Consider the following 14,685-nt stretch of genomic DNA (forward strand, 5'->3'; position numbering starts at 1 on the left):
ACATACATATACACACATATACACACATTTACACGCATATACACACAAATACACACCCCTACACACACACCCCCACCCCCACCCACACACATACACACACATATATATATATATATATATATATATATATATTATAAATATAATACACACACATACATGTACATACATATATCCATATATATATACACATATACATACATACACAGAGAGAGAGAGAGTGCGAGAGAAAGATAGACAGAGATAGAGATAGAAATAGAAAGATAGAGATTGATATAGATAGGTAGATAGATATACACAGGCACAGAAGTAACTGTCTGCTCACGCATATAAACGATTTATTGCAAATGTTTCCAAAAGCTGAATTTTGACCTTAAGCCGAAGACTGACGGCATGTGAACGTCATCCGTCATTGTCTCATGCTTCTCTGTGAATCTTACCAGGTTAAACTGTTTCAAGGTGAATCACTGAGTGTGGCGCGTTCGAGACTTGTACAACAATATGGACATAACTCCAGACAAGGACGTTGGGTGAGAAGTTAAGAAAGTCAACGTTTTAACTTGAAATCAACGTTGACCTTCTTGTTTACTTATCCACATGTAAGCACACACACTGCAATCCAAACTGCAACATTAGCAAGCGAGCACTATGCGGTACAGAGATGTCGCTTGAAATGACCTCCTGGTTTGAATCCGGCGTTATCGGTATTCAGCAGACAGTGGCACTTCAAGGTCCTTGGGTATTTTGACTCTGGAGGAGTCTCTGGAGCTCTTTAAACTGTTCCACTGTCTGGTCCTTTAAATTCGGGTTGGAGATCTGCAGTCGGATGCTGTCAATGGAGCAGCTGTGCTCACCTGAGAACATTTCTGTTAGAATCCGAGCCACTACCGGAATCACCTGAATAGTACATGAGCGGGTCATTGTTGGTTAAGCGCCACATCAAACAATGTGAATAACAACTTCAATAAAAATAATAATAAGCTAGCAAATGATTTTCAGCAAATCAGGACAATGATCTTTGTCTCTCTCTGACTGACCTGAACCACAATGAGTTTCTTCTCTTTTGGTTTCCGATCAGGCCAGTCCTCCCCAAAGCAGAAGTAGATCTCATAGGGTGGAAAATTTGGAGCTTCACCCTTCTGGTACAAGATCAGTCCTGTAGAGAAGATTTATTTGTATTTTTTTTAGATGTTGGGATCACAAAACAAAGATGTCTGTTTTTTTTCACCTTGCAGGAAATCGTGGAGGCTAAACACTTTGACCCTCCTCTCCCTTTCCAGCTGATTGGGCAGACCCTGATCGGGCACGCCTGGTCCAGACCAAAATACCTTACACTGGCAGAGGCGGACGGCGTAGATGTCCTGTTCCCAGATTTCGAGGATGAGCCCTCGATCCATCACACTCAGCAGGGCCTCCGTGAATTTGCGTTGCTTCTGGCTCAGGATCTCGGAAGTTCCCGGAAACGTGATCTGCTGCAGGTCGACGGGTCCAAACAAGTCTACTTGCTGTGGGTCGGGGCCCAGTTGTCCATAGAACAGTCGGCAGCCGTGAGGGTTACTGACAGTCAGAGAACCCATGGCCTGGCCGCGGTATTGGAACTTCAGATCCAGATCTGTTGCTGCAGCGCCAGAAAAGCAGAAGAGCAAATTGTATTGGCTTCTTGACAGAACCAGGCACCAGAGCTTGAAATGAACACGCTTCGCCCTCCCAACTCCCGGCACATCACGGGACATCTTCACGTACATGGGATGCTACTGAGCAGGTTTGGTGGGTCCACTTGAGCCTGGACCACAGTGCTCGCATCAAAGTTGACCTGATCAAATATTTGGAAGTCCTGCTGAGGGCGGTCACAATTCACAGCGGTCGCTCGGAACGGGCTCACATGACGAAGAGACATCGAAGAGGCAGAGTCACAGATCCTGGAACCTGAAAAGAAATCAAAACAATCGAAAACACAACGTGCATGTCAATGTCTTGACTTACCGATTGTCAGCTCTGTGAGATCTGGCATCTGAAAAGCAATTTTTCACATTGGCGAGACAAAGACAATATATTGAATTGACAAACTATGATTACCTCATCATCGTCAGCAGCAGCATCTGAAAGGAAAATTGCAGCATTAACATGTTTGTCCATTTCGGAAGAGTGCAAAGCAACTCTTCACCTGCGTTTACAACTTGGTAAATTTTATAGGCTTGAAAGGGCGTCTCTTTGGTGCCATCAAACTGGAGCTCAAACTCTTTACTCTTGTTCAGTGCACAACGGAGGTTTGCTTTCCACTTGGCCGGGTCAGGATCGTCCACACCTTCCTGAAATTTGCCTGTCTCAAGTGCCCACGCCTGTAGGACAACAAGAGGAAGCCACTGAGTAGCAGGAAACAAAAAAAAAAAAATCAATCCATTAAGAGGAAGTCATCACGTCAAACAGGAAGCTCATGTTCAAAGAAACAGAAGTGATACTTCTTGTTTCTGCTCATTTTTCTTCCATCGAACTCAGACACGATAAAAAGAACAAATGAGCATGTCGGAGTCCGAACGGAAATGAACGCGTTGACGGACCTTGAAGATGGAGCTCTCCTCTTGACACGTTGGCATGCTGCGCGTGGCATGTTTCCACGGGATCTGGAACAGTCGGCGGTCCGGATCGATCCAATGAAGACCGGGAAAACAGCCGCTGTCCACCTGAGCCACTAGCCAAGGTTTCAAGCGCACTCTTCGGGGTTGGGTGTTCATGACGACGAACTCGGATCACTGGCAGCTGATGGAGGTCGTCATGGCGACGTGGATAACTGCAACTGGTCACGAAAGAAGAGAGTCATTTCACTTTGCCGTCCCGCGTTCGTTTCAATGAGAATGCAGGAAGTGACACTCACATACTTTGGAAAAGGACGTCAATATCGAATTTAAGCGTTTACATGGATTCCTACCTGTTCCTGTCCTGGAGCCAATCTGTCTCTTATTCAGTTGGCGCCTCGTTAAAAACGCTCTTTCCTCATCAGCAGCAACAAACTCATGAGCGAAACGGACGCTGCAAAGTGAACTTAGCGCAAGTGTCATTTACTGCACACAAACACCAACGACATCCTGTAAAAGCTTCACAGACCATCAAAATAAGAGCTCTTTTCAAGAAGGAAATCCATTTTGTGATTTCATCATGCCTGCTTGTTGCTAGACAAACAAAATCTCAGAAGAACACATTTTTTTTTGTTTTTTTATTTCTACAAATGCAAACTGTCAAGTTCCAAATAGGTAATGAACAAATGAACTTGAACTGCTCATGCAGTTTGACACGTTCTCCTTGTGCTCCACTTGGTAGCACTCACTGCAAGCATGGGCTCTCAATAACACATAACCACCATTAGGTCAGTGACACGCACGCACCCACGCGCATCAGGTGTACACCTGGAAACGTGCAGCTGCTGAGCGTGGCGCGTTAAGAGCATCACATTGTTCATGCAAGTAAAAAAATCACCCGCTGAACACACTCAGGTGTGAATCCTCACGCTTTCTTTCCTTAGCCTGAAGATGATCAGGACCAAGCTCATATCCAACGGGAGAGAATCTTGTGAAAAACGTTTCTGAAATCAGGGTTGAAAGCTGTGTAGATGACCAGATTGACGGCGCTGTTGATATATCCAAGCCATGTTACCACAGATGTGAGGGTCGGGCTGACCGTGCACCGGCCGCTAAACACTTTGGTGACATGGATGACAAAGAACGGCGTCCAACAGGCCAGAAAGACTCCGAGAGGGGGAAGAAAAAAAGAAATATCAGCGTTAAGTACAACTGCTTTTGTCTTTTGTCAGTGTGGTGTACAGCATGTAAGACAAACCCCGAAAAATTATTTTCCGCAATTTAAAGATAAAGATGTCCTTTATTAGTCCCACAATGGGGAAATTTGAGGTGTTACAGCAGCAAAGATATAAATCACACAGAGTCGGCGGCGTAATGTAGCCGTTAATGTATAACATTAGCAGCAGACATTCAGAAAAAGCATGCAAAATTTTTATCGTATCTTGATCCTGATCTGGGCTATGCTTTAGCAACTCACCCACAACAACAGGCTGGATCTTCGTGGCCTTGCGTTCCCTGTTACTGTTCCTGCTGGCCTTGCTTCTTCTCATCAGAGTCCCGGGCCGCTTCCATCGTCCGTCCCTCCTTTGCATGCCTCGGCCGTCTGATACGCTATCGGTCAGACCCGAGTGGTCCCGCTTCGTCACGGCTGTCACGCTCAAGCGGGAGATGACGGAGGCTTCGGCAGGAGGATCATCGCGCCCGTCGTGCGCTACTTGATCTCTACTCATCAAGGACTTTGAGTGGCACAGAGCCAGGACGGGCGTCAAGCAGGAGTACCGACGGTGACTGGGATTCTTTGAGGGAGCGCGAGCACTCCGGCGCCGCAGGCCCCGAAACATCCAAAAATAGAGCAGGAGCATAATGGGACATGGCACAAAAAAGGAGCAAACGGACGAGTACAGAACAAAACGATCATCCTCCAATTTGCACACGCGCAGGTCCGGACCCGGCACTCGGTTCATCCCAAACATGATGGGACTGGCCACGCCCAACGACAGAATCCAGGTTGTAGCAATGAGGCCCACCTGCCTGCGACCGAACTGAGTCTTGTTGTACTTCAGGGGAGCTAAAACTGCAATGCACCCAAAACACAATTAGAGTTGGAGTTCACAGGCCAATATTTTTGCTTTGTCCCGACAATCGCATTGGTGTCAGTGATCCGACTTGATCAAGTTTCCGTCTAATTTTATCATGTCTAAGGTACGATGGGAGCCTAGCACCTCTCAGTCGACGACACGGCTTGACACGCACACATTTAGAATCAACGTGCTATTCTCGTGTTGTACCTGTCCACACTGATGGCGCACAGGGTGAGGATGGAGGCGGTGCACAACAAGACGTCCAAGGTCATGAGCGCATCACACAGGGACATCCCCAGTGTCCACATGCCACCCAGAACCTGAAAAATAAACCATGTTCTCTTGGACCTCACACGCTGTCTTACTTGTCAGGTCCTCACAAAGTCACTGACCTCCGAGTAGACGAAGAGCGCCAGCAGCAGATCGGCAGCGGATATGCTGATAATGAAGTAGTTCGTGGCGGTCTGGAGAGAGCGCTCAGTGAGCACACTCGAACACACGAGCATGTTGCCCAGGACCACCAGCAGGAACAGAAGGACACCGAGGACCAGGGCCACGTAGTTGTACTTGTTCGGGTGGTTCTCGCTATTAAATGTCATGCGGTCCGTCTCAGTGTTGTCCTCTGGCAGGCGATGCGTTCGCATCTGTCCCACAATGGCTGGTTTGATGAAGCACATGCTTTACACTTTGATTTCCTTTTTCCTATCATCTCTTCAGCATGAGAACAAACAAACAGTCTGCGTTTGTCCCGCTAGAAGACAGGAGCTGCTCAATCAGCAATCAAAGAACATTAGATATTATTTCATGATTCAATATATTATCGGTAAATAATCTGGACTAAAATGAGTGTGAGTGCACCAAGTAAAAATTCAAAACGAGTAAAGAATAAAATGCCACCTGGAGTTGCGAACGTAAACAAGATGCAGAGACTCACTTGGACGTGAAGGACGCGACAATGCGCTGCTGCTGCTCGTTCTCTCCTTCTACGGTCAACAAACTTTTGCGTTTTTTGGACCGTTTCTTGTGCGGCGGCACCTCTCCAATTGGCTAATCTGGCTCGGATGGGCCAATCCCCTCGCTCTCTCTCTCTTTGCTTGAAGGTAATCATGTGGCAACTTTGAACTGAATATCTACTAAAACTACTTGAGAGGCCTTTTCTTTTCTTTCTTTGCTCATGAACAGACTGAAGCTGCTGCTAGTCATCATCACCTGCTGTAAAAAATAAATTTAAGTGTAAAAATATTGACCAGGATGTTTCTCAACTATTTTTCATGCCTTCCATTTATTTGAATGTCCAAATTATCACTTCATATTTAGTAATTGTTCCCGCTTTTATTGAGGCCACTAAAAAGCATGCACATACGTGCTTTGGCTAAGCTGGCGGTGACTTTAGGGTGAAATCAACTTGGCACCGCTTCAATCAATCAATCGCCATGAATAAAGAACCAACAACGAGCACAACCTTTTCCAAAATACAAAACGTTGCTCTGCCAACCAACAGCACAGCCGAAAAGCATTGCCGTGCGTGCAGCGACATGTCTGAGACAAGTAGAGGCCAAAGATGCAGATGCTGTTGGTCGGTATCATTTTTTTCCAAATCCTTCTGGGTCGACCGTCGAGACTCCGGCCGTTTGGTCCCCAGTTTGAAGCCTGGAACTGAGATCTGCGATGGGGCAGGTCGGCAGAAAACAGCTCTTGGGAGCAACGCTGATGGACAAACTCCAAATGTGAACAAAAAGAAGCAAAGAGAGGTCTTCAGAAGAAACTCAAATGATGTTATTACCTTCATTTCCTTCCCAACATCTCAGGCCAATGAGCTCCACATTCAACTTTAAGGAGAAAGTACCAACACAAGATTTTTTGTCTTACTTTTAGATGACTTTAGCCTCCATGGCACTTTCTTTCCATGCTCGATTTTGCTGAGCGTACATGTATCTAATATGTAATTGTGAATTGTGTGTGTTCACAGGATTGTCTACTCTAAAATGGAATCACCCAAACAGGCCGTTTGCGGAAATCAAAACCAAAATTAGCCTGCAATCGCTTGACACGGTTTCCCCATCAAACTTTTTTTTCCCAAACGAGCGTGCCCGTCACAATCACATGCCTGCGTACACACGATAATACGTGCTTCTTGAACACAATTTCTCACTAAAACTTTATCCGATCCGCTTGACCTCACATGTCCAAAGAAATAGCAACATTGCTTTTCACTCACCCCTGAACATACGGAGTGTCCTGTAACGTCAAGTTTTGTGTGACTGATTCAGTGTTTGATGCGTCCTGCGATGTCAGCTTTGACATGTCAGTCGATGGAACGTTTGGTGTGTCCTGGGACATCAAGTTGGAAGAATTGCTGGGGAGACACAAAAAGGTGAATTGCTCTAATCTATGTGTGTGTGAATTAGAACACAAATTAAAACACAAACACGCAGACAATAAATACCAGAAGAACAGCCTCATGTTGAGCCAAAAGCTAAAGAATAAAAATGCGGGGAGACTCTCCATTTCAGCCTCAGATGGGGGCTGGTCACAATAAAGTGTTGTTGCAACCGTTGCCAGGTGGCTGGTGAAGGGCCCTCCTGCAAACCATCTGCTTATTCACTCGCCTGGTGGCCAAAAGGCTCATTCGGGCTCATCTCCACATGGTTGGTGAGTTTTGTTTTTTTTTTCTACTTCTTCAGGACAACTGATATAAGCAACTGCAGAAGAAAAGATGGAGCAGACAGTCATCAGGAAGGCTCTTACTAACTTTGACCTTTGTCAAATCCACCAGGAGCAAGAGAGGCACTCCACACAGGCCTGGCAGGAGTAGGAAGAAGAAGAGAAAGAGGGAGTGTGTTGGTCTCCTACTTGGCTGCTTTGTCAGAGAAATTCCCCAAGAGTTTTGACAACATAACATGCCCATCTATTGCAACCTCAGCGACACCCTCGGGCAAAACTTGGTTCACCCCAAGGACAAAATCCAGAAAGTGCTCGTTTGTTTTCGCTCTACAGTTTCCATAGAAGAGCCCAAGCAGCTTTTACACAAGCACGTGGCCACAAGATCCATGATTGACTTCTTTGCATTCGTCTCGCTACTCTTCTGCTCGACGTTCCAACGCGAACAACTTGATGGAAGGCGATGCTGAGTGTGAAAGCTTCGTATTGGAAAGTGCTGACGTCGCAGCCTATCAGGCAGTAAAAAGTGAGGCTTTTTAGAGCGCTCGTTGATAAAAATTATTTTTCATTGTTGCACCCAATCTTTGCTCATTTTAAGAAGGTGGAGAAGACAAGATGCATCTGTTTCGACAAATCCTCCATTGACTTTACATCGCGAACTCACTGCAACCAGCTGCTATCCTGCTGGAAAGGCTTTCTGAAATTCTGATGTCATGACGCTTCCGCCACCGGTCTGGAATAGAATACTTTTTAATTGAAGGTGACTTTCCCATTCAGCAACACCGCATGCAGCATGGGAGCCGCGGGTTGGCCGGGCCTGGATCAGGAGCTGAATAAGAAAACGTCACACCTAAAGATTTAGAAGTGAACAAGCCTTTTGGATTGAAAGGTGAACAAAAGGTCCAGTGGCATCCAGTTAGCTTTTGAAGATGAAAGTAAAAGTCACATCAAATAGATGTCATTATATTGCACAAGTATGAGATAGCGTATTTCAACTGACCGTGCCGAGTCAGCACGTGTCAGCTTGACGTTCTGACAAGACTGCAACCTGCAAGACAAATAAAATAAGAGCATTTCATTTCAAAATGATAGAAAACTATCTACCGCTATGACGGCAGAATGTGAACTCACTGCGATGTATTTTGCTTCGGCAGCTGTTGAATCTCCGCGTCTCTATGAAAAAAAAAAAAGTCAGGCCCACAAGTCACACTTTGAGCAACTCGAACGAATCACCTGTTCAGGCGCAGAGATGGACGAGCTGAAACGCACGTCATTGTGGTCGCAAACACCAGCAGCCACTTCATATCTCCTCGAGCACAAGTGAACATGGCGCAACACATCATCGGCCCAAAGGTCATCTGAAAGTCACAGTGTCAATATTTGTTGCTTGAGCACATGGAAAATACACTGAACTTTCTGATAACTGGAAACTTCTTCACATTGCATTGCCACTCACTAAATACAGCAAACTTGAATACAGACTGATTTATTTGTGGTGTTTTGATGTTATTTTCCATCTCCATTGGGAAAGTAACACAGTTAAGGAATGCGCTTATAGCAATCAGTCTGGGAGAAGAGCTACATGTACATTACATCTATAAGAATCCCGTTACACAAATTCTCCCATGAGGTATATGTCCAAGTGCGACTCAAAGATTCGTCTGCATCATGACCGGTGGAAGATTCTCATTTCTGGGCTGTCCTGGGGTAAAACACGCCCCGCCCTAGGAAGAGTTTTCAGCCAAATGACAACAGCAGTTGTCATTAGTGATGGGCACGACACTTCTTTTGAGTCATTCGTATCAGTTCAAGAAGAAGAATCAATTTAAAAGATTATTTAGCATGTTCACTCACTGACTCGTTCGTAAACAGGAAATGCAGCACGTTCACTCCCTGAATCGTTTTCCAACTGCAGGTTACCTCATTGACTCCTTCACCAACCGCAGCAGCATAGCAGTATGTTCAGTAAAATCCCTCCCCCAGTTAACGTTGGCTGCTGATTGGTTGTTCCAAAGAATGACGAAAGGAGCGTGGTCGAACCGAGAAAAGAACAAACGAATTGAAAAGGTGATCCATTCACTGAAGTGATTCGTTCTTTTGGAAGGAAGGACACATTCACGAACGCAAGATGACCGCCCTCTTTGCTCAAGTGACACGTCCAAGAATAACTTAATTAAATGCAAAGGAAATGCAGTGCATTCATGAAACTATGCAACATATTCGAACGAATGAAACCAGTGGCAAGCAAATGAAGGAAGAGAAAAATCCAACAAAGGAATCAACAACACGGTTCAAATTCAAATGGACTCCACTTTTTTAGAGACTTCATCGTGCGATAGTTAGTAGTAGTTCTCTCGCATCAAACTTGCGAAAGTCACTAAAGCCTTCAGTGAAGTCCTACTTTGGCCAACGTCAATAAATGTCCCTCGTGACACCACGGCGGGACAAATAAAATACACACACACACTTACGCACTAGTGGCTGTCAACCGCCTTGTCTAAGCTAACATACAACCGCTAGGTTGTCTTGTTTGGGCTTTCAAGTCTCTGCATTGCCTTCAATAAAGCGTCGTGAGAAACTTCACCAGACTTTGCCTTTTTCGTTCCAACATTCTTCACTGGTGCAGCGAGGTCCCGAAGAGCTGCTCGGATCCGCCGTCTGGGTCTCCATAAGACAGTCGTGCAATATTCGGCGATGATTTATAGAACCTATGGCTGGTTTAATAATTGTCTAATCTTACATTTCAAAGCGGCTGCTCAATCCGCCATTTTGCCGGAAACTCGGATCACATGACTCAGCCAGTCAAAACAAGGCGCATACCGATGACGACATGTCATCCGTTGCCGGGTTTGGGCAATACAAACATTTGGTCACGTGCATGAGTTGCCACATCGCCCAATCAGCGCCAAGTATTCTACCGAAAGTACCGCCTTTCTCGAGCAGGTCACGTGGGCGCAGTCGAAGCCAACGCAATGCTGTGCTCAAAATGAAATAAATCCATCAATCCATTACCTGCACCGCTTTTCCCCACAAGGGTCGCGGGGGGTCCTGGAGCCGATCCCAGCTATATTCAGGCAGAAGGAGGCGTACGACCTCAACTGGTTGCCAGCCAGTCGCAGGGCATGAGCTAACTCATCACTCGTCCAATTCTTGCCCGATTTTAACACAGAAACATCAGACATGAAGTTAGGGTTAGGTTAGTCATTTCATAATCGGGGCGGGCCATGACACACATTTGAAATTAGGAGTTTTGCTCTTGTCACAGCAACTTTGTTTCCGCGACAACCACCGTTTGACGTTGTCATGTTGTCCAGATTTCGAAAATCACTCCCATTCTAGTGGCAGCACTCGTCCATAGATGCCGGTGGTGCTATTTCATATTAGTGCCATGTAAGTGTCATTTGAAATTAAACGTATTCATTATTCAGTTACATGATATACTGTGCCACATTGAACTTTTCTATTAATGCTACATTGAGATTCATAAGGTATTGCGTATTGGAAATTATATAATTCTGTGTGTAATATGCTATTCATTTCCTATGAAATATATATTAAATATATTCAAGGGAATGGCACAATTTCCACAAAATAAATAAATAAAACTATATATGATTTGATCAGGAAAATTAAACTTGCAGTTTTAATTATATTAATTTGAAATTACCACGAATGCTTAGATTAACCTCTGAAAATATCACAACAATAAACCTCTTTGGGACTGCCATCAGTTCACCCTCTTAAAGCAAGCTATTTCTTTCCGAATTCTGACAGGAGAAAAAAATTAATAAATCAACCAGAGTGCAGCTGCCATCGGGTCAATGTCCTGAGAATGAAACGAGCTTGATGAATGAATGTGAATATCCACAGGCAGGACGAACGTCAAAACATTGAACTGACTTTATAGCAATTTAAAACACACTACACAGAATCACATGACACATTTTCACTTTGTGGGAAGCAGCAAACAACAGACAAATACACTTTGGCTCCCACGACCACAAGGAGCAAATATTTGAAACATTGGTCATTTTATCGGAAGTCGTCGGCCGAGAACATGCCCTTCGCTCGCCGCAGGATGGAGTCCTTGGAAGCGTCGTAGGGATGTTCCTTGGACGGGATCTCCAGCACAGCCGGGATGGACTGCATGTGGGCATCAATGGCGTGGCGGATCATTTCAGCGATGAACTGGTTGATGAGGATGATGCCGATGTCGTTGCGAGCCAGGAAGCTCCTGACACCAAAAAAAAAAAAAACGCAAATCGTTGTCACACACCTAACTGGCCTATCGTTTATTTGTCTTATTAAAAAAAATAACAATAAATAAATATGCACAGCCTTGAGCAGACCAAACTAGATTAGGCTCAAATTCAGAGCGAGGTGTTATGCAGGCCGGCAATCTTATGAAGCAAAAATTGAGACAAGGCAAGTCAGCAGTCCACCACATGAAACAAACGCAACACAACATTTTGGGGCAGTCGTCGAGAGGTCCTGTTTAGACTTCTGAAAGCCAACTCACTAGGATTAGGGTTATTGTTAAAGCACAACAGCAGTCAAATGTTTACATTTCTACTTTAATTGGTTATTTATTGTTAAAACTGCCCTTCCACATCCTGCTTTTATTTTTAGTTTGTTTGTTTTTTTTGTTTGTTGTTAAAAAAAATTAGTTTTCATTTAACATTTGGTCCTATAGTATCTGACAAACATGCATGCTAAGATAAGGAATTTTGCTCCTTTCAAAGTTGCCCCAATCGGGTACAAAATGATCAAGTGACTGAGTCAGAATGTTGTTTCAAATCCATCTTGGTCAAGCTCTCACACTTTTTGTCAATAAATGGAGTTATATATGCTAACAGCAAAATCTGCCCGCTTCCTGACAGGCTGTATTTTTTTTTAAATAAAATGTTACGATTAAATGAGCACAAGCAACACGATTCAATGAGCAAGCTAAGCGTGTACTCGTCAACAAATAGAGTTCACATTTTCTATATCAATTGATATTGCACAATGTCATGTTAAGCTTGACGACTGACAACTGCAAACACGACATTACCAAAAGTGTGTGGACACAAACGACAAAACCTAAATCCAAATACAGTAATCACTCATTTTCTGCGATTAAGTGGAACCGGAACCTGACACGAAAAGTGAAAAACCACTAAGAGGTTGACTTTTCATTATTTTGTATGACCATTTTCATTTGAAGGGGATTTACGGCTCTATTATGCTGTTGTGAGCCCAAAACATGTTCCCAGCCTTCTAAATACTTGTTACACAACAAAGTAATCTTTCAAAATGCAACATGAATACAAAGCTCCAGGCTGAGAACAGAACGCAATCCACTCGTGGTCGAATGCAAAATACTGAAACTGCAAACAAAGTGAAGCGCAATGTGGCGAGGGATTCCTGTATTGATCGTGGAACTGTTCCAGCCTCCAATGAAAAAAAAAGACAACATTTTGCTCGTTATGTTACTGACAGTATCAAGTGAAGTTCCCCCCGAAGACGCATGAACTATGTTCATTAACCTTCTGAAAACAGGCTACAACATCAAAAATCGTTTCATAAAAATATACATCTTGTATATAAGAGTACTGGCATGTGTGCAAATGTGGGTCGTGCGAGTTGGATTATTCTGCTTCATTGTCATGCCGACGATATGAGAGGCGAAGGTGTGTGCGGTGTAATCAGTGGTAGTACACGTATAGAACCACTAGAGGGCAGACTAAGATAGGGTGTTGGTTGTTGCAAGGGCCTAATTAATTAAAAAAAAGGGAGATTCGTTATAACACTACCGGGGTGAGCGGTGGTCTTCCTTTTAGAAACCGAACCCAACAAAACAATGGTGATCGAACATAATCTCAGTGACGAAATGGCCGGCGCCTACTTGAATGTTTCCTCGATCTCGGTGATGCTCGTGTCCTTCTCCACCACCAAGAAATTCGGCTTGCGGTTCTTATTGAGTTCGCCGATGCCTCCGAGGAGAAATCCGGTGCAAGTGTCTTCGTCGCCAATCACGGCGATCAGCTTCCCGCGGCCGGCCATTGCGAACACGAAGATTGCAAACAAAAACTCACTGGGCTCCTAAACGATGAGCGATCAGGTGCAGATCATGTGACAATCGGCTGACCAGCACTTCCGCCGCCTTGCACCCGAGCGTCGACGGGCGCCCCCTGCTGCTCGGAAGCTGACACTGAAGCAAGAAACTAACTTCATCCAGGCTTCAGTATCTTTTGTAGTAGCTCACAAACAGTACGAACTAGTTATAAAATGCACGCGACCCAGCAGAAATGCTGCTCATTTGGAGCTCATAAGATCCGATAGGGAAGTCTGAGTGGTCCTGGTGACAAAGGGCATACTGATTCTGATCTCCATTGGGGTCGCCATTTCCATGTCCCCTAAGGGGCTCCGTACGCACTCAACTCGTGCACTTTAAAAGAAAGCGCACTTTTCCTCGTCGTAAATTCGGAAATGTCCAACTCCCCACCTCAAAGGCCGCATTCTTGTTTTTTCCGACACTCGTGAAGCACTCTTAGTCACGTGAAAAAAAGACGCGGAAGTAAGACCACATCACGGTGAAGTATTAGTAGAAGAGGGAAGAATGGTGAGTTTACACTTGAACCGCCAGGTGAAAGTTGCTTTGTGCTCTTTAATGTCCACTGAGTCCCTTTGTGTCGGTGCAGACGACTGCAGCGCTGACTGCGGGTTTGGAGCGGATCCCGGACCAGCTCGGCTATCTGGTCATCAGCGAGGACGGCGTTCTGGCCGTGAGTGACCACGTGACCCCTTTTTCTTACTTGTATTGTCTGAGCGCTCATTGGCGTTTTGGCCGCTATGTCTTTCATTGAGAAATATATTGATTCACTTACGTGCCCAATGTGTAGCGGGTCGCGTGTATCCCATCTGTGCTGTTTGCAGCTCCATTGTTGCACGAAGAGATTGTAGCAATGTTCATTCGGCGAGAGAAAGGGAGCATAAGCTTGTCAATGGATTTTGCATCCGACAGTCTTCAGGTGAGCTGGAAAATGATGAGCACACAGCTGGCCTGATGATGCAGATGGTTCGCACGGCCAGTCGCTTCCGGTTGGTGGGATCGTCGGATGTGCCCTTCAAGCGCATGTCAGGTAGCGCGCGCGCACACGCGCACGCTTCCAGTGGGCCTCACCTAACATCTTGTCTTCTCTTCAGTCATCTTGGAGGATTTCGTTTTCACCGTGACCGCTTCGGGTCAGAAGGTTTTTGTGGTCAAACGTCTGCACAACCAGCAGGAACCGATCAGCGTTTAGATTTGCAAACCCAAAGTAATGTTGTGTTTCAGTAAAATGGTTCAGCCTTGTTTGACTATCAATAAAATATGTGATTGGTCACATGAC

At 45.1% G+C, this 14,685-nt stretch overlaps 5 protein-coding genes across 13 annotated transcripts; 1 reads left to right on the forward strand and 4 right to left on the reverse strand.

The window, feature by feature from the left end:
- Positions 1-307: 307 nt before the first annotated feature.
- Positions 308-3,090, reverse strand: irf5 (interferon regulatory factor 5). The gene is given in 9 exon segments (XM_088288199.1): positions 308-894; positions 1,035-1,153; positions 1,226-1,615; positions 1,741-1,923; positions 1,981-2,008; positions 2,074-2,105; positions 2,108-2,336; positions 2,556-2,791; positions 2,924-3,090. Coding segments are annotated over 8 exon segments (1,326 nt in total). The 5' UTR covers positions 2,730-2,791; positions 2,924-3,090; the 3' UTR covers positions 308-723.
- Positions 3,091-3,192: 102 nt separating this feature from the next.
- Positions 3,193-5,765, reverse strand: drd4-rs (dopamine receptor D4 related sequence). The gene is made up of 4 exons (XM_088288209.1): positions 5,044-5,765; positions 4,839-4,971; positions 4,048-4,644; positions 3,193-3,737 (listed from the first exon to the last, which is right to left on the reverse strand). Exons 1-4 carry the CDS (start codon positions 5,326-5,328, stop codon positions 3,538-3,540), a joined length of 1,215 nt encoding a protein of 404 aa, XP_088144335.1. The 5' UTR covers positions 5,329-5,765; the 3' UTR covers positions 3,193-3,537.
- Positions 5,766-5,914: 149 nt separating this feature from the next.
- Positions 5,915-10,176, reverse strand: LOC148340980 (uncharacterized). Of its 8 annotated transcripts, none has more exons than XM_088288207.1 (6): positions 10,053-10,176; positions 8,546-8,670; positions 8,444-8,485; positions 8,313-8,360; positions 6,870-7,007; positions 5,915-6,370 (listed from the first exon to the last, which is right to left on the reverse strand). In XM_088288207.1, the coding sequence occupies exons 2-6, from the start codon at positions 8,668-8,670 to the stop codon at positions 6,235-6,237; spliced, it is 489 nt and encodes a 162-aa protein (XP_088144333.1). In that variant the 5' UTR covers positions 10,053-10,176; the 3' UTR covers positions 5,915-6,234. The 8 variants fall into 8 exon arrangements, with proteins under 8 accessions (XP_088144333.1, XP_088144331.1, XP_088144327.1 ...); XM_088288205.1 differs by having other exon boundaries at positions 9,907-10,129; XM_088288201.1 differs by having other exon boundaries at positions 5,915-6,358; positions 9,897-10,129.
- A 1,021-nt stretch (positions 10,177-11,197) lies between these two features.
- atp6v1f (ATPase H+ transporting V1 subunit F) lies at positions 11,198-14,473 on the reverse strand. Of its 2 annotated transcripts, none has more exons than XM_088284879.1 (2): positions 14,182-14,473; positions 11,198-11,546 (listed from the first exon to the last, which is right to left on the reverse strand). In XM_088284879.1, the coding sequence occupies exons 1-2, from the start codon at positions 14,286-14,288 to the stop codon at positions 11,345-11,347; spliced, it is 309 nt and encodes a 102-aa protein (XP_088141005.1). In that variant the 5' UTR covers positions 14,289-14,473; the 3' UTR covers positions 11,198-11,344. The 2 variants fall into 2 exon arrangements, with proteins under 2 accessions (XP_088141005.1, XP_088140997.1); XM_088284871.1 differs by lacking the exon at positions 14,182-14,473 and adding an exon at positions 13,200-13,824.
- lamtor4 (late endosomal/lysosomal adaptor, MAPK and MTOR activator 4) lies at positions 13,565-14,684 on the forward strand. The gene is made up of 4 exons (XM_088284888.1): positions 13,565-13,916; positions 13,996-14,079; positions 14,319-14,436; positions 14,501-14,684. The coding sequence occupies exons 1-4, from the start codon at positions 13,914-13,916 to the stop codon at positions 14,596-14,598; spliced, it is 303 nt and encodes a 100-aa protein (XP_088141014.1). The 5' UTR covers positions 13,565-13,913; the 3' UTR covers positions 14,599-14,684.
- The last annotated feature ends 1 nt before the right edge of the window (position 14,685 follows it).

The sequence above is a fragment of the Idiotropiscis lumnitzeri genome, chromosome 2 (genome assembly GCF_059441095.1).
Source record: "Idiotropiscis lumnitzeri isolate Australia: NSW breed Sydney's pygmy pipehorse chromosome 2, RoL_Ilum_1.0, whole genome shotgun sequence".
NCBI lineage: Eukaryota > Metazoa > Chordata > Actinopteri > Syngnathiformes > Syngnathidae > Idiotropiscis > Idiotropiscis lumnitzeri.